We start from the raw sequence: 19,236 nt of genomic DNA on the forward strand, positions 1-19,236 counted from the left end.
TCCGGGGCCTGTGCCCTGTCACCTGGGGCAGGGTGGCCACGAATACAACTTTATGCCGAGTCCCACAAGTCCTCATAGAGAATCATCAAACTTTGGGATGGCCTTGGGGACCGCCACACAGCCCTGAAGCCCCAAACCAAATCCAGTCCCAGCCCTGTAATAATGATGTCACCCTAATGACAGCTGACGTTTCTCGAGCACCTACTGTGTGCCACTGCCATTCTGTGCTGGGGGAGGGGGATATTCCCTGGGAGGACCCACTGAGGCCAGGGCCTCGCCCCACCTCCCTGGCTCCTCCAGCCCTGCCGGCCTGGTTGAACCAGACATCTTTGCTGTCACAGGAGTTGGTGACATTCAAAGATGTGGCCGTGAATTTCACACAGGAGGAGCGGCAGCAGCTGGAGCCAGCTCAGAGGGACCTGTACAAGGATATGATGCTTGAGAACTTTCAGAACTTGAGCTCCCTGGGTAAAACTGGGGGTTCTGGGGAGGGCCCTATTCCTAGTTCATAGGTGGCCCCTTCTCGCTGTGTCCTCACAAGGAGGAAGGAGTGAGAGAGATCTCACCAATCCCATTTGTGAGTACTCTGCCTTTATGACCTAATCACCTCCCAACCACCTAATGCCATCACCTGGGGATTAGGATTTCCACATATGAATTTGCGGCGGGGGGCACATATATTCTGTCCATTGCACACACACACTAGACCTCATTCTAGAGCCCTTGGCAAGTACTTGAGGAGGCTTCTCTTTGCTTTCCCAGCCCCCAGCCCTCACCCCTTCCAGCTCTGGGAGTAGGTGACATGGGTGACATTCGTGTTTTCCGTCTCTTTCAGAAATGGAGACTGGAGAGGAATGGCCCAGTGGAAGCTGTCCCCGCAGGAGTATCCCCTGAGCTGGACCTGGAAGAGCTGGGAGGGGGCTGCCCCTGGGGCTGTGCATCAGGAGGGGCTGGGACAGCTTCAGGAAGAGCCCCTTCAGAGCATCAGCCAGGAGACCCCCAGCCAGGAATTCCAGGAGTGAGGGGACCAGCGGAATCCCAACTGGGAGAGCCCCTGCCGTCACTGAGAAGCCCTGTGTGCCAGGAGTGCGGGGAGACCTCTGCGCACTGCACCGAGCGGGCACAGTACCAGCGCGCGCACGCCCTGGACAAACCCTTTGCGTGCGGCAAGTGTGGGAGACACTCCCGCAGGAAAGCCACGCTCACGGTGCACCGGCGCGTCCACACCGGCGAGAAGCCGTTCACGTGCGCCGAGGGCGGCAAGGCCTTCTGCCAGCTTGCCAACCTCACGGTGCACCGGCGCATCCACATGGGCGAGCGGCCCTACCGGTGTGTCGAGTGCGGCCGCGCCTTCGTGCAGAACACGCAGCTGCTCGGGCACCGGCGCACACACACCGGCGAGCGGCCCTACAAGTGCGGCGAGTGCGGCAATGCCTTCACCCTCATCACCAACCTGGTGGACCACCAGCGCATCCACACCAGGGAGAAGCCCTTCGTGTGTGACCTGCGCGGTAAGCGCTTCACCAAACGCTCCTCCCTCCTCGGGCACCAGTGGGCCCCCAGAGGCGAGAGGCCCCACCCGTGCAGGGTGTGCGGGAAGGCCTTCCGCAAGAAATCCGAGCGGGTCAACCACCACCGCACGCACACGGGCGAGCGGCCGTTCAAGTGCTACGAGTACGGCAAGGCCTTCAGCCAGAAGGTGCAGCTCGTGGTGTACCGGCGCAGCCACACGGGCGAGAAGCCTTTCCATTGCAAAGCCTGCGGGAGATCCTACAGCCAGAAGGGCTACCTCACCGTGCACCGGCGGACCCGTACCGGAGAGATCCCCTTTGAGTGCACGGAGTGCGGCAAGACCTTCAGCCAGAAGGCGCACCTCTCCATTCACCTGCAGATCCACACGGGCGAGAAGCCCTTACCGCTGCGGCGAATGAGGGAGAAGCTTCCGGAAGGTGTCCTTCCTGCTCCAGCATCAGGCCATCCACAGTGACGAGAGGCCCTTCCAGTGTGGCGTGTGCAGCAAGGCCTTCGTGCGGAAGTCCACCCTGGTCCAGCACGGCCGAATCCACAAAGGGGAGAAGCCCTACCAGTGCGGGCAGTGTGGGAAAGACTTCCAGCACCAGCACACGCTGACGGCGCACCGGAATATCCCCACGGGGGGGTGGCCCTATGAGTGCAAGATGTGCGGCAAGGCCTTCAGGCGCATCGGGAACCTCACCTGCCACCATAAGACCCACGCTGCTGCGGGGGTGGCCGCCAGGGAGCCCAGCCTTCTGCCCACCCTCCCAGATAACCTGTCACAGGTCAGGCCTGAGATGGCGGCCAAGTTTCAGCCTCCTCTCGTCATCACTTTAGAATTAACTTAGGGACATCAAGAGACGCCCTTGAGGCTTGTGACACATTCCTGAGAATTCCCTCAGGACAGGCGACAGCCGCCCTACTTCAGCAGTGTGCGACCTGTGCAACCACACAGGACCTGACCCACGCTCGGTCTCACGCTCTGCAGTCACCATTTTGAAATGCTTAATAATCTCTGGACAGAGGGCCCCATATTTTCGTTTTGCACCAGGCTCCAAAAATTATCCCCGTTCCCAGGGGAGAGATTGGATTAGGCAGGGGTTGGCAAACCGCAGCCCCTGGCCCCCGAGGTAAAAATGGCTTTCACACTGTAAAATAAAGTGAAGGGTTGTAAAATAAAGCGAAAAGAATATGACACAAAGAGAGCGTTTGTGGCTTGCAAAGAATACACAGTCTCTGGCCTTTTGCAGGAAAGGCTGGCCAACCCCTGCCATCACCCAACAGTTATTTGTGGAATTCCACACCCTTCCTCAGCACAGGCTGGCAAAACCCGTTTGGTCTCATGGTCCCTCTTGGAGGTTCCCTCAGGTGGGCTCCTAGGACTAAGTGGAGGAGACTGGCCAGCTCCGTTCTTTCATTTCCCTCTAGGCCTTTTAAAAAAAAAATATATATATATATATATATTTTTTTTTTTTTTTTTTTAATTTTTGGCTGCATTGGGTCTTTGTTGCTGCACGTGGGCTCTCTCTAGTTGCAGCGAGGGGTGGCTACTCTTCGTTGTGGTGCACGGGCTTATTGTGGTGGCTTTTCTTGTTGCGGAGCACAGGCTCTAGGCGTGCAGGCTTCAGTAGTTGTGGCACGTGTGCTCAATTGTTGTGGTTCGCGGGCTCTAGAGTGCAGGCTCAGTAGTTGTGGCACATGGGCTTAGTTGCTCTACGGCATGTGGGATCTTCCCGGACCAGGGCTCGAACCTGTGTCCCCTGCATTGGCAGGCGGATTCTTAACCACTGAGCCACCAGGGAATCCCTTAATGTGGCTCAGACCAGCTGCTGTCCTTGGTGCTGAACATCACCTGCGTACCTGGCACTTTACCGGGAATAAACGTGATTCTCTGTTGAATAGCTGCTTATTCACTGCAGGATCTGGCGTCTCTGCCAGAAAGCTTTGTCCAGCGGGAGCTTGTTGTAGCTCACTCACTGTATTCTTTTGCTCCGGCTGCCATTGCAAAAGACCACAGACAGTGCAGTGGGCTTGAATGGCAGAAACCTATTTTCTCACCGTCCGGGATCAGGGTGTGAGCAGGGTTGATTTCTCCTAAGCCCTCTCTCCTTGGCTTGCAGATGGCGGCCCTCCTGTGGCCTCTTCACGTGGCAGTCCCTCTGCCCGTGTGCGGCCTGGCATCTCTCTCTCTCTTCTTAGGACACCAGTCATTGGATTAGGGCCCACTCATATGACCTCACAGAACCCTAATTATCCCTTTAAAGGCCCTATCTCCAAATGCAGTCACATTTTGAAGTTACTGGGTGTTAGGATTTCAACATATGAATTTGGGGAGAACACATGCAATCTATAACATCCTTAAATGGCTAGAAAGCCTTTTGCAACTGTAGCTGCTGTCTACATGTTACTGGAAAGCATGAGCATGCAACTGGCATTTTGGGTGGCAGGGGGAGACAGCAACCCCCCACACTCCTCACTTTCCTTCCTTCCTGGTGCAGAGTTAGTCTTGGGACGCAGGTGTCCTGCCAGAGACCACATTTCCCACTTGCATCCAGGAAGGGGCATGGACCACTCCCCCCTGTGGAAGGTGAGGAGAGGGATGTGTCCAGAAAAGCCTGGGCCTTTGCCACCTGCCCTTCCCCCAGCCGCCCCCTGGATGCCGACCCCAGGGTGTTTCCAGAAGCGGTGAGCTGAAGGTGGTAGAGGGAGTTTGGACCCCTGAGTCACCCTGTGGAGACCCTATGATCGGCCCCATGTCTTTGGGGTTTGTTGCTGCATTTCGTCCATGCTGACCCAGCTCTGTGACCTCACCATCACCTCCACCCTGTGTGGGAGGTCAGGCATCACCTCCATTGAACAGACAAGGAGGCACCGAGCAAGCTCAGGGTGACCACTGGGTGAGTGGCAGTACCAGTGGTTGAGCCCAGGATCCCCTGACCCCAGAGCCCACTTGATCATTCCTCCACTCTGCAGGGGCTGCAGACCAGGGGTCCAATCTGTTTCTTGCCCCAGATGTCACTGGTGTGGCCTGCTTGGGCCTGGCCCAAGTAGCATTTCTTAAATATGGGAATTTGGTGCTGTTTAGGAAATGGAAACATTGCACATAAAAGCTTTCAGCTCCAAGATCTTGAGCAAAGCATTAGTACTCTGAGCCTCAGTTTCCTCAGCTGAAAGACCAGGATAATATTAGCATTCTAGATAGTACTTATTAATATTTTATTTGACTGTTGATAATAGAGCACTGTATTTATTATTTACTGTTAATGATAATAACAATAGAGCACTACTATCAATAGCAAAATAATAAGATATTATTAAGGCTGTGGATGAGGCATACATTAGACAATAAGCCTGCTTGACTCAAAACACTTTATGTTCACAAGAATCCCATCCAGTATGTCGGGGGGGTCATAAATCTGTGATTTGAGAGAGGATGGTTTGCACCTCTCCTGAAATTCCAAAACTTTCAGGAGATTCCTGGCCATCACCAGCTTCTGGATCTGTGTCCAGGCCCTCAGTGAATAATACTGGACGGTGACCACGGGCCTCTGATAACTCCCCAGGACTTGTCTCTGTCCAAGGTCTCAGTTACCTGCATCCCATCCTGACCTACCAGGGACCGGGTGGCGCTGAGAGAAGAGGGTGCTCCCACACCCCTCCTCCCCGTCCTTTCCCATTTGATGAGAGGACTGGGCCAGGTGTGGAAAGGTCTAGCAGGGAGAGGCTGAGTGTCCCATCTCATGAGTAGGAGATGATGGGAGGGAAGCACAGGAGGAGGGTGGCAACATGGCTGCTAGGCCAAACCGTCAGAGACCCTGACTCTTAGCTCCTACTGGGGGGCCTAGAAGGTTGCCAAGATCCATGTGCTCGTTTTATTGAAAGACCATGTCTCATGCCACCTGACTGCACGATCTGCCTGGACAGGTCCTCAGGGTGCAGCCTGAGGGATGGTTGTCTCCACTTCGTCCTGGAAACACCCCTGGACGACACCTCCCAGCCTCCATGTAGGTCTGAGGGGAGGCAGCTGTCAAAGGCGTGGTAGACAGTGGGAGACACTGGGCCACTTCCGGTCCGGTGCTAAGGTGTTGGTCAGACTTACCTCCTCCAGGCTGCCTCCCCTGACCTGCCGCTGGAACGCTCATGGTAGCTGGCAGCCAGCTCTGACCAGCCCTGTGTCCTCAGGGGTGGATGGGATGTAGGTCCTAAGTGACCACAAGGAGTGTGACTCGGTGGATTTTTTGGTCTGAGACTGAGAGAGAAGTGAGGGAGCAGGAGAGAGGCAGAGAGGCTGGGGGCTCTGTGTTGCCAGGACCTGCAGCTTAGCCTGCCCCCGACTATCCTATCAATCGACTTCGGAGATGCCCACAACCCCCTTTTTAAAGCAGAGGGAACCGAAGCACAGAGGGTTAGAAGGAACTCACTCGCTCACAGCTGGGGCTCACCTTCGATCCATCCAAGGCTCACACTTGCCCTGTGCGTCACAGTCACTCACCCGGCCACCCCTGCCACCCCCACCCCAAGCAGGAAACCTGGTCACATGACATCTGTTCTTGCCGACGGGAATGGGGGCATGGCGACGAAAGCTGGTGCAAACAGATGTGACCCGGAGCCTCTCAGTCTCTCTGGGCCCTGCCCCCATCCCGTGGTCAAGAGAGCACAGAGGACAGCCAGGACCGGGGGCTCTCGTGGTGACCAAGGCAATGAGAAGGCTCCCCAAAGAAAATGTCACGCGCAGCAGGACCTCACTGTCACAACAAAAGCCAGAGAAGCCATCCGATGACGCTGGGGCCGGCTTCTCCGTGTCATCCCACTTCTCCCTGACTGTGACCTGGGCAGAATGGACCCCACGCCCACGTCAAGGGTGGACAGTGGTTTCAGGCCGATCTGGGCAGTCACTCCCATTCATTCCTCTTCCACGGCTACTATTTCAAGGATGAGGGCGAGACCCATATCTAAGCCAATCAGCACATGGCATTTCTCTGGTCAGAACAATCAGCTCCTGGTGAGTCCAGCCAGAATGAAGCCTAGGGCTTTTTTGTCAATGACTGGAAGAGGTCTGTCTCCATCTGGACGAGACTGAGGAAGTGTGTCAAGAGGAGCTGCTGGAAACCACCATGAAACCACAAGGGAAGCCAGCCTGAGGACGAGGCCAGTGCGTGAAGGGAGAGCCAGTGGACCACGGGGAGGCAGAGCGGTGGTTCTGACGCGCTGTGCATCCGGATCAAGCCCACCCTGATGCCTGCACCCTGACAGACATTCAAAAACTGTCCATGTTTCTACATGGCTGTTTTTCCTACCTGCAACACGAAGTGTGCTTACTAATATAAGTGGTTGCTTAAAATGAATTATTCTTTGTGAACCCCGGCGTCAGGAAGTGTGGGACATTCAGACACGCCATGACATTTGCGACCAGTAGCACAGAACATTAAAACAAAAAGGTGGTGGAAAAGGTCCCAGAGAGGGGAGACTGGGGGAACTCTATGTGTACACAAAGCTTCAGGTCAGCCTTAGGAGACTCCAAGTTTACTGCAAAAAATAACTATGTAAAGAGACTCAGATGCGCAACTTATTGAATCCGGTTAAGTATTTAAACCTGAATATCAAGCCTGTTGTTACTCGCTCCCCTGCCCTCTCCCACAAGCACTGAAACCGACTTTGACAGCACACCTGGTACCTGTATCTTTCTCATCTGACGACTGTTTAAGATGACACTGGTCTCCCTTCATGAAAAGTTTTATTAAAAAAAATTTTAACAGACCACTATGAGAAACTTTGGCAGCCAAACCGGTTACTGTTATTGCTAACTCTGAAAAAAAATTTTTTTCCTCTCACGAACTTGCCAACTTCTACCGCTTATTAGCCTAGGGGGAGGGGGCTTCCAGTACGGTTTAGGGAGACTGCAGCGGGGCTGGGATATGGAAGGACGACGAAGGGTCTCCCTCTAGCTCTTCCGCATAGAGGAAACTCACAGACAACCTACGTCTGGACTAGACCGAGGGTGTGTGTGTGACAAGGGGAGAAACGTCCCCACGCTCTTATCAAGTCCTGCACGCCTCTCCCCAACTTCACTATCGGAACGAAGACCGACCGGAGACTCCATCTCAGCGCTTAAAATGTACTGGGCGCTTGGTCTGGAACCCCGACGCGCTCCGTTCCTGAACTCCCGTGAGTTACCAGCCACAGCCAACCTTGCAACGTTCCCAAGTACACTGGGCACGGAGGAACTTGCCTTCCGGCTCGGTGGTGTGGACGCCCGGCCGGGAAGGGGCGCGTGGGAACCAAGACCCCCCCACAATTCCTAAGAACCGCGGGGCTGCGCCACCGTGGGCCCCCACTTGAGAACTCCCGGAGCCGACGGCCCGTACTAAGGACCCCGCCCACCTGGTGTAGACTGGGGCGCCCCAAGCTCCCTAGGTGTGGATCCTCAGGTGCCGCGTGAGGTTGGTGTTCCGGCTGAAGGTTTTCCCGCACTCGCCGCACCTGTAGGGCTTCTCCCCGGTGTGGATCCTCTGGTGAACCGTGAGCGAGGAGTTCTTGATGAAGGCCTTGCCGCACTGCGCGCACCGATATGGCTTCTCGCCCGTGTGGATGCGCTGGTGCTCGATGAGGTAGGCGCTCTGGCTGAAGGCCTTCCCGCACTCGCCGCACGCGTAGGGCTTCTCGCCCGTGTGGCCCATCTGGTGTACCACCAGGGACGAGCGGCCCGTGAAGTGCTTCTTGCAGATGTAGCAAGCGTACGGCTTCTCGCCGGTGTGGATGCGCTGGTGCTGCGTCAGCGCGGAGTTCTTGCTAAAGGCCTTGCCGCACTGGCCGCACTCGAAAGGCTTCACCCCGATGTGCAGCCTCTGGTGCTGGATCAGGTAGGCGCTCTGGCTGAAGGCCTTGCCGCACTCGCCGCACGCGTACGGCTTCTCGCCCGTGTGGTTGCGCCGGTGCAGCGTCAGCGACGAGCTCTTATTGAAGGCGCGGCCGCAGTCCCCGCACGCGTACGGCTTCTCGCCCGTGTGCGTGCGCTGGTGCTCCGTCAGGTGCATGTTCTGGCTGAAGGCGCGCCCGCACTCGCCGCACACGTACGGCTTCTCGCCCGTGTGCGTGCGCTGGTGCACGATCAGGTGCATGTTCTGGCGGAAGGCCTTGCCGCACTCTCCGCACGCGTACGGCTTCTCGCCCGTGTGGACCCGCTCGTGCTGGGCGAGGGAGGAGGTCTTCCGGAAGGCTTTCCCGCACACGCCGCACGCGTACGGCTTCTCGCCGGTGTGCGTGCGCTGGTGCACGATGAGGTTCATGCTCTGGCTGAAGGCGCGGCCGCAGTCCCCGCACGCGTACGGCTTCTCGCCCGTGTGGACCCGCTGGTGGATGGTCAGCGACGACCGTTCCAGAAAGTGCTTACCACACACGTCGCACTGGAAGGGCTTCTCCCCGGTGTGGATGCGCTGGTGTTTCACCAGCGACGAGCTGCGGCCAAAAGCCTTGCCACACTCGCTGCAGTCGTAGGATTTCTTCTCCACGTCCGGTCTGGAGGGTTTACCAAGGTCCGAGTTACCTGCGAGGTTCTTGCCCCGCATGGCAAACGGGTGGATCCCTGCTTCCCTCGGACCCCCCGACCTGGGTGGCGCCGGGGTGGGGCTCTGGTTAACGAACGCCAGCAATTCACGACATTCGGGGGCCGACTCCCGGGAGATTTCCAGCCGCCCCGGGCAGGTCCTAGCGCTTCCCCGCCGCGACTCCACCCTGTCACCCTGCGTCCGCGCTCCGTCCACGGCTGAACCCCAGGCCCCGGATGGCCTGTCTTCCGAAATCTCCTTCAGGTCTGATTCTTTCATTTCCGGTCTCATTTCCAAGTCTGGGGGGGAGGAGGAGAGAAGAAATGTACGCGGTTAATGCTGGGTGTGGAAGTCTTCCCAAGCGGGGTGGGTAAGCGACAGGGCACGGATGGAGAAGCTAAGAGCAAAGCAATGCGCTGACGACACACGTGGTTTAAGAAGGCAGAGCCAACCTAGGAGGTGAGCAGAGAACTAGAAATGTCCCTTTCGGAGCTCGGAGGAGACACACAAGTTGGGCTGGGAGGGGGCGGGTCAGAAAGACTCTCGCAAACCTGAGTGAGGAGTTTCTGCAATGGATTCCTCCCCTCCAGGGTCCATCCTGAATATCCCCAACCAGTCATGCTTCTCAGAGCATCGATTTTGTATTAGAAATGATACAAATACAGCTGACGTTTATGGCGTGTGCAGGTTACCCCGTCTTTCCGGGCCCCGGCGCAGCTCCATCCCGCCTCCCCAGGCCTGTAGGCCTCACTCCCCTCCTCCACTGCCCAGTCGTGGAGCGCAGGTATCCCCGTGGGGCTGGCTCCAGACCTCACCTCTTTGCACATCCATCCCTTCCTGGTCAACAAGCGGAGTCTCCAATCCCCTCCCACGTGTATCCTGTTCATTTCTATTTCCAGTCTGAGTTCCGGACTCTGTATCGTGGACCTAATGGCTTCATTCCCAACATTTAAAAGTTGTGAGATCTTACACAAAAATGTCACGAAAAGTGTAACGATATGACCACACAAAGCCTTTATTCCTATGAGGCGATAAAAAGCAGGAGTGGAGCAGCAGCTGTTCCAGACCCCTCATTTAACCCCACCTGGCCCCACCAACACTTGAGTTTGAGACACCCCCCCATGCCTTCATGGCCCCGCCAAGGGAGTCTGGACTTCTATATAGTATCTTCTATATAGTGATGCCTCCCAAATGTATGCCCCCCACCCAGACCTGCTGAGTTCTGCTGAGGACTATTCAGAAGCCTCCTGTATCCCTCTTGGGTATGGCAAGCCTGTTTACCAGGAAACTTGTGATTTTGGAACCCTCACCCCCACCCCAAATGATAAAAAAAGAAAGAAGGGCTCACCCAAGAGATGTAGCAACATAGTCAGACACAGAAGGACACTCATATGAGGTCCCCAGAGGAGTCAAATTTACAGAGACAGAAAGTAGACGGTGGGTCCCAGGGGCTGGGGCAGGAGGGAACAGGGAGTGTTTACTGGGGACCAGGTTGGGGAAGATGAAAAGGCCTCTGGAGATGGATGGTGGTGATGGTTGCACAACAATATGAATGTCCTCAATACCACTGAACTGTACACGTAAAAAAGGGCTAAAATGGTAAATTTTGTGTTATATGTATTTTACCATAATTTTAAAAAGTGTTTTAAAAATGAAGATTTAGCAGCCATTTTTTTTTTTTTAGCAGTCATTTTTGATTCGCCCCTTCCCTCCCATCATCCAGGCTGTCGAGTGCCACTGGATGGGCAAAGCAGCTTGAGCCAGACCAAATCTCTCCACCAACACAGCCAACCATCGAGTCAGGCACTGCAGATTTCCTGCCTACACCCTCTGCCCTCTACAAGGCGCTGTCCACTCAGTGGCAGGGATCTTCTCAGGCAGGCCAAGCCCTCCAGCATCTCCCCAGCACGCTGAGAATCAGGTCCAAGACCTTCCCTCCAGGGCCCTTGGGCAGACAGAGCCAGCCTGGATCCTGCCAACCACGCCGGACTGACGCACCTTCCTTTTCTTCAGGCACACTTGCCCTGCGGTTCCCTTTTTACCCCCTTGTCTGTGCTGAGCTCTTCCTGCCTTGGGCCTTTGCACCTGCTGGCTCCTTGATACTCCTTGCGTGCTCATCCTCAGGCCTCAGTTAGCATTTATCCTCCATCCTACGGTGGAAAGGAAGATCTCTCTTGCTATCCTCTTGCCTGCTTCCTAGTGATCATTCGTTATGGCCCGTGGCAACTTGTCTTTGTCCCTTGATCTGTTTACTACCAGCCCCTGCCCCGCAGTGGAAAGTGAGCTCCAGGAGGGCAAGACCCTGGCCTGTGCCTGGTTAGTTACAGTACCTGGCACACAGAAGGTAGCAGGTAAACATGCACTGCACACCTGCAACGTGCCCAGTACGGGGCTGAGCAATCGACACAGATCATTCCGTGTGGTCCCCACGACCATGTAGTTATGTTTGAGATTATACCCATTTTACAGACAAGGAAACAAGCTCTGAGAATTAAGTCATTTACTCAAGGTCACACAGCATACTAGAGGCAGAGCTGAGATTGAAGCCTATGACCACAGAGCCACGGGCCCTGGTCAGTCACTGTTTTGCTGTGTTTTTATGCTTTCCCATGCCAGAGCAAAGGATTTGAGAAATACTTGAGAGTGATCCTGGCTTAGTGACCCTGGGGTGTGGCGTGACGCCCAAATGTTAGGGCAGATGGAGGCATGGGGCATGAAGGCCCCGTGGCATGGGTGGGGGTGACTTCTCAGTAGGAGGAGGAAAGGAAGGCTGATGGTGGGTTTGGTTTGGAGTGCATGGGGTCTGAGACAGCTGGGGACATACACTGGCCTGAGCCTGCAGAGATGGGAGGCAGCAGAGTCTCGGTTGCGAATACAGTTGGAAGTCTTCTGGAATAAATATGAGAGCTGGAGGGAGCATGCCAGCAAAATCCCAGAGTTAAGGGGCAGTTAAAAGGGGGCGGCCTCCCTTTCAGGGATTAAAACCCTTCAGGAGATGTGGCAACATGGATGGACCTAGAGAACATCATATTTAGTGAAGTAAGACAGAGAAAGACAAATATTATATGAAATCACTTATATATGGAATCTAAAAAATAATACGAATGAATCTGTATAAAACAAACAGACAGACACAGAAAACAAACATGGTTACCAGAGGGGAAAGGGGGGAAGGGATAAATTAGGAGATTGGGATTAACAGATACACACTACTATACATAAGCTAGATAAGCAACAAGGATATATTATATAGCACAGGGAACTACATTCAATACCTTGTAATAACCTATAATAGAAAATAATCTAAAAATATATACTTGTGTGTATAACTGAATCCCTCTGCTGTACACCTGGAACTAACACACTATTGTAAAGCAACTCTACATCAATTAAAAAAAAAAACACAAACACCCTTCAGGAGAGATGATTTGCAAAAAAGCAAGCATCAGCTCTTACTCGTGAAAAGAAATGCAAACACAGCTCAACGTCAGCCAAATTAAAAGGACCCTGCCATATGGCTTTTCACCAATCAGATCAGCAAGGAGCAAAGCATTTGATGATGTGTGGCTGGTGACAGTGTGTGGACATGGGCCTTCTTGCCCACGGTCAAGGGAAATGTTAACAGGACAATGTCTGCAGAGGCCATTTCGGCAACAAGCTACAAACATCCAAAATGTTATTCATTCCTTTTGGTCTAAATGTGGATTTTTTTTTCATGGTACTAGACTTCTTGTCCTTTATAGTTTCTTTTCCCATATTATGTATTTCTACAATTGCTTCTGATCACAAAGTAATTCACACTTGTTATTAAAACATCAAACATCAAAAAATAACATAAAATGGAAGTCTCCTGCAATCTCACCATCTAACAGTTTGACGTATACTTTTAGAATTTTTTCCCAGTGCATACTTTAAAAAAATACGCACAACACACCCTGTATGCACACACACATATGAACACACACTGTTGTTGTTGATTTTCTAAAATGTGGCCAAGACAGAGTAACAAAGATAAGATTTCCCTCCAGCCTACAGCCTAAAGCAATGGGAGGAAGAGAGGACAAAATATATAAAGCAAAGGTTTTCAAGACACTGGACATCAGGCAACAAAGTGCAGTGATTCCTGAGACATAGGACTCAACAGAGGCAGGCCCTACGACCACCCAACTTACTCGCAGGAAAGTTCACAGGCCACAGCACAGGAGGGGAAACTGAGGTGAAGCCCAGCAGACTCCCTGAGTTGAGGAGATGGAATTGAGAGATGGAGGCAGGTAGAGTTCACAGGACAGAGTACTGGACAGGAAAGTGTGGAGAGTGGGCTCTGGAGACAGGCAAGGTCCTCCCTCCAGGACTTGGGTTACTGATCAGAACACTCATATACAGAAACTACCCAAGGCTGGAGAAAACCACCCGAAAGGAATTGAAAACAGTACTCAGAGCTGACGCAGGGCTGGGAACAGTGCCTCCTCACACCAGCCATGTAACTCGCACCATATAATTCATGGGGCGTTGGGCAGAACACTCAGAACGGTCTTGTGGAGATTAAGTCGTCCTAGACTGAACACAAGCCACAAAGGCAAAAATGAAAGCAGGTCAAATGATGTGGTATTGGTGTCAAGACAGACAAATAGATGGATGAAACAGAACAGAGTCCAGAATTAGACCCACACATACATGAACAGCTGATTTTTGACAAAAGTGCAAAGGCAATTCAGTGGAGAAAATTCAGTGGAAATTTTTCATTGGAAATATTCAGTCTTTTCAACACATGGCGGAACAACAGGGCATCTATTTGACAAAAAAAAGGTGAACTTGAATTAACATTTTGCGTCATTAGAAAAATTAACTCTAAGGGGATCATAGAACAAAATATGAAACCTGAAACTATACAACATACAGAAGAAAACCTTTGTGGCTTTGAGATAGGCAAAGATTTCTAAAATCTGACACCAAAAGCATGATCCCTAAGGAAAATAATTTATCAGTTGGACTTCAAATTAAAAACTTCTCTTCAAACAAATGATGCTGGGGAACCTGGATAGCTGCATTCAAAGGAGTGACATTAGACCCCTTTTTAACATCATTCACAAAAATTAACTCAAAGTGAACCAAAGATGTACATGAAGAGCTACAACTGTTAAACTCTTAGAAGAAAACACAGGAGTAAATTTTCATGGCCTTGGTTGGTCAATGGTTTCTGAGATACGAAACCAAAAGCACAAGCAACAACAATAAAATAAATAAATTGAACACATCAAAATTAAAAATGTTTGTGTTTCAAATGATGCCATCAAAAAAGAGAAAAGTCTACCCACAGAATGGGACAAAATATTTGCAAAGCATCTACCCGATAAAGGACTTATGTCAATGATAGTAATAATAAACATATAAAGAACTCTCAAAACTCAATAATAAGGAAACGAACAACCCAACTAAATAAAACAGGCAAAAGACTTGAACAGGTATTTCACTGAAGAGAATATACATGCGGCAAATAAGCACATGGAAAGATTCTCAATATCAAATGAAAACTACGATATGATAAGACTACACACCAACGAGAAAGGCTGAAATGAAAAAGAGCATACTGAGATTTGGCAAGCACATGGAGCAGCTGAAACTCCCACTCACTGCTGGTGGAAATGTCAAATGTTACAACTGCTTTGGAAAAAAGTTTGGAGTTTCTTTAAAAGTTAGATTATACACCTCATATCTGAGCCAACCATTCTACTCACCAGTGTTTATTCAAGAGAAAGGAAAGCATATGCCTACAGAAAAACTTGTACACACACGTTCACAGCAGCTTTATTTGTAATAGTCCAGAATTGGAAACAACCCAAATGTTCATCAACAAGTGAATGGATAAACAAATTGTGGTCTATCCATAGGTAGAATGGTATTCAGCAATAAAAAGATGTGAACTATTGATACATACAACATGGGTGAACCTCAAAATCATCATGCCGAGTGAAAGAAGTCAGACCAAAAAGAGACTACGTGCTGTATGAGTCCATGTATATAAAATTCTAGAATATGCAAATTAAACCATAGTGACATAAGGCAGACCAGTGGTTGCCTGGGGATGGAGGGTGGGTACGGGGAGGGGAGGAAGATATTACCCAGGGGCATGAGAAACTCTTCGGGGTAATGGATATGTTCATTATCTGGATCATGGTGATGGTTTCCTGGATGTGTACAGATGTTGAAATACATTGAATTATTCTTTAAATATGTGCAGTTAATTTTTGGTCAATTATACTTCCACAAAAGCTGTTGAAGAAATGGGACCATACTCTAGCTCTGAAAGTTAGTGTTTCAACAACACATCAAGGGACATCATTCCATGTCAGTGCCTACAAAGAGTGCTCATCTTTGAAAAGCCTGGTTTCCATCATATGGCTACACCTTGATATGTTAGTCAGTCTTGTACAGGTGGGCATTTAGGTCAGTTCTATTTTTCTTCCTATGGAAAACTTTGTACACTTATAGAAAGATTTCTAAGGATAGATCCCTAAAAATGGAATTGTTCAAAATTTGGCTGATAATGCCAAACTGTCCTCCAAAAGAGTTGTCCCAACATTATACTCCTAAAAAGACAGAGTCCCTTTCCCGATACCTTCATAATACAGGCTATTATTCTTTTTCATTTCTGTGTACCTCATGAGCAAAAACTGTATTTCTTTGACTCAGTTTGTATTTCTTTGACTATTAGTAAGATTTAAAAATCTTTTATAAAGCGTGATTCCATGTATTTCCACATTTATGAACTTCCAGCTATAAGTCTGGCCATCATTCAGTCTTTTTCTTATTTATTCCTAGGAGCTCTTTACATAATTATAATCCTTTGACTGTTATCCATGTGGTAAATATTATTCCCTATTTCATCATCTGTCAACTTTATTTTTAGCTTTGAGTGATTTAAATTTTCTACGTAGTCAAATCTGTCAGTGACTTAAACTTTCTACGTAGTCAAATCTGTCAGTCTTTCTTCTTATCTCTCTGTAGTCCTCACGTGACAGGCTGATGGTAAGTAACTCAGCAAAGCTGCCCCTTACCCAGTGAGACCAGGTTCTGGAGGTTCTCTAGCATCACATCTCTGTACAGGTCCTTCTGGGAAGGTTCCAGCTGCTGCCACTCCTCCTGGGTGAAGTCCACAGTCACATCCCTGAACGTCACTGACTCCTGTAAGAGGAAACGCACAACCACTCACCGCAGGGCCCTCCTTACAGAGGTCTGGAAGAATGGCCAGAAAAGCCAAGAGGATTTAGGGAAGGCACACAGGATGTATCTGAAGTGATTTCAACAAGGACCAACCACTCAGTTATCTTGGTGCCTCATTATTTGGGGATGGTCCTCTGACAGAGAAATAAAACAAATATGAGGCTGTTTAGAGCAGAAAGTCACAGATTTGAGAGACAGAGAAGGAATCAAAGGCAAAATGATCATAACCCAGTGAATCAACACATTCATTAGAAGCCCAGCAAAAGCAGAAACCTAGACGGAACCCAGTAGTTCCCCAAAGATTCCTGAGCCCCTACAAAGCTGCAGGCACTGAGCAAGGTGCTGGGATACAAACACAGAAGGTTTAAGAACTCATTCCTCAAAGGAGGGGCAGACGAAAACACGTGTAACTGACCCACAATCTGGTCAATACTGTCATGAAGCTATGAACAAAATTCTCCAGGCACCTGAGCAACAGCAGCTTTAGGGGGCGTCCGGGAAGACTTCAGAAAGGTGACACTGAGTTTAGGCTGGGGGAAGGATCAGTGGTCAGGTCCTTGGGGGGAGGGTCCGGAGGGAGGAAGAGCTTGGGTCAAGACATGAGGCTTAAAAGGCAGATTAGACCATTGAGGAATCATGAGAAGTTCATGTGGTGGAAGCATAAGAGACTTTCCAGCTGATGCTGTAAGCCCTGGGGATGAAATGAATGTGGCTTAGCAGGGAGAGGTGATGATGATGATGGTGATGGTGGTGGTGGTGGTGGTGGTGGTGGTGGTGGTGGTGGTGATGGTGGTGATGGTGATGACGGTGATGATGGTGGTGATGGTGGTGATGGTGATGGTGGTGATGGTGGTAGTAGTGACAGTGGTTGTGGTGATGATGATGGTGATGGTGATGACAATGATGTTGTCAACTGTAGGTCACAACACCTATCACTTCATAGGCAGTTGCTATGTACCAGGTATTATTCTAAGAATTTGTTATATGTTGAATTATGCTTCGTCTCCTCCAAATCCATGTGTTGAAGTCCTACTCCCAGCACCTCAGAATGGGACCTTATTTGGAAATAGGGCCACTGGTTAAGATGAGGTCATACTGGAGTAGGTGGGCCCTAATCCAATGACTGGTGTCCTTATAAATAGAGGAAATTTGAACACAGAGACACGCACACATGGAAAATACCATGTGAAAACAAGCCAAGAACTACTGGGAGCTGAGAGAGAGGCCTGAAATTGATTCTTCTCTAGACCGTTCAGAAGGAAGGGTGGTTTTCCACGTATTTGTTTTGATCCCCTACTCTAAACAATGTATTTACAGAAGTTGTTTTCATTATTATTATTTAAAGTACTCAAAGGAAAATTCCTGGAAATCATGTATGTTTACTTTTTATTTCGATTTGTCATTTACAGGGACGTGGGCAGGTTTTAATGTTTTCCTAACCACGTTGGTGATTTAGGTGGATTCTGGAAACTTTGAGTTTTTGTTCTGTAGTTAATTTTTTTTTTTTTTTTGCAGTACGCGGGTCTCTCACTGCTGTGGCCTCTCCCGTCGCGAAGCACAGGCTCCGGATGTGCAGGCTCAGTGGCCATGGCTCACCGGCCCAGCCACTCCGTGGCATGTGGGATCTTCCCGGACCGGGGCACGAACCCATGTCCCCTGCATCGGCAGGCGGACTCTCAACCACTGTGCCACCAGGGAAGCCCTGTAGTTAATTTTTACTAAAAAATGTATTACTTGGAAAAAAAAAATCAAGGTGTTGGCCCAGCCAACACCTTGATTTTTGACTTCCAGCCTCCAGAACTGTGAGAAAATATATTTCTGTTGTTTAAGCCTGTCTGTGGTACTTTGTTATGGCAGCCCTAGCAAACCAATACATCTGTCTTGCTCTCTACTATTTCCCCAGTGTTTAGTACAATGCCTGGCATATAGTAGGCACTCAATGAATAGTTCTTGAATGAATAAATGGGTCAGTGAGTAAGGATGGTGTGAGGATTAAATGAGTTAATCCATGTTTGACACTCAGAACAGGGCACAGCATACAGTTGGTGCTTAATTACCATCAGCTACTGTTACTGCCACCCACATCCACAGGTCCTTGGCTCTCCCCAGTGCTCTGAGCCCCTGACACGAGAACCGTGAACCCTGGCTCACCCTCCCTGAGAGGAGGCCTCACCTCCTGGCCAGTCCTATCATGGTCTCCATGTGCCCGCCCAGAGGCTTTGGGCTCATGCTGGCCTCCTCTGCCTCGTGGGTCACTATTGTTTGATGAGGAAGCAGTACGAGGCAGTGGTTGAGAGTGTGGGCTCAGGAGCCTGGAAGCCTGCAATGAAATCCTGGCTCTACCCTCAATGGCTGTCTTTTCCTTGAGCAAGTGCCTTAACCTCGCTGAACTTCATTTGTTCATAATAACAATGTCCCCCTCTGTAGTTGTCATGGGGGTTGAATGGGGTAATGCATATATGGTTCCAGCACAGTGTCTGGTATGGCTGGAGTAAGTTCTCGATGAATGTCAACTATTACATTTGATTGATTTTGACATTTCACATATGCATCTTATATATATACTTATTATTAGTAGTAGTTATTATTATTTAATATTTATTTATTTTGGCCAGGCTGGGTCCTAGTCATGGCATGCAGGATCTTTGTTGCAGCATGTTTAGTTGAGGCATGCAGGATCTTTAGTTGTGGCATGCGGACTCTTAGTTGCGGCATGTGTGTGGGATCTAGTTCCCCAGTAGTAGTTATTATTATTATATGATATTATTATTTGATTCTTTGGCCCATACATCCTTTGGCCAGTCCTGCTAATAATTCCTTTTTTTAAAAAAAAGCCACTTTGGGCTTCCCTGGTGGCGCAGTGGTTGAGAGTCCGCCTGTGGATGCAGGGGGCACGGGTTCGTGCCCTGGTCCGGGAGGATCCCACGTGCCGCGGAGCGGCTGGGCCCGTGAGCCA

General features: G+C 50.5%; 1 protein-coding gene across 1 annotated transcript in view; it reads right to left on the bottom strand.

Annotated features, from left to right (window-relative positions):
* Window positions 1–7,925: 7,925 nt before the first annotated feature.
* LOC103079309 (zinc finger protein 470) overlaps window positions 7,926–19,236 on the bottom strand; it is a 39,876-nt gene continuing 28,565 nt past the window's right edge. Inside the window, exon 5 of the mRNA XM_007457462.1 lies at window positions 7,926–8,984. Coding sequence (XP_007457524.1) covers window positions 7,926–8,984 — 1,059 coding nt within the window. The remainder of the gene's footprint in view (window positions 8,985–19,236) is intronic.

This window comes from Lipotes vexillifer, unplaced genomic scaffold (genome assembly GCF_000442215.2).
Source record: "Lipotes vexillifer unplaced genomic scaffold, Lipotes_vexillifer_v1.1 scaffold995, whole genome shotgun sequence".
Classification (NCBI taxonomy): domain Eukaryota; kingdom Metazoa; phylum Chordata; class Mammalia; order Artiodactyla; family Lipotidae; genus Lipotes; species Lipotes vexillifer.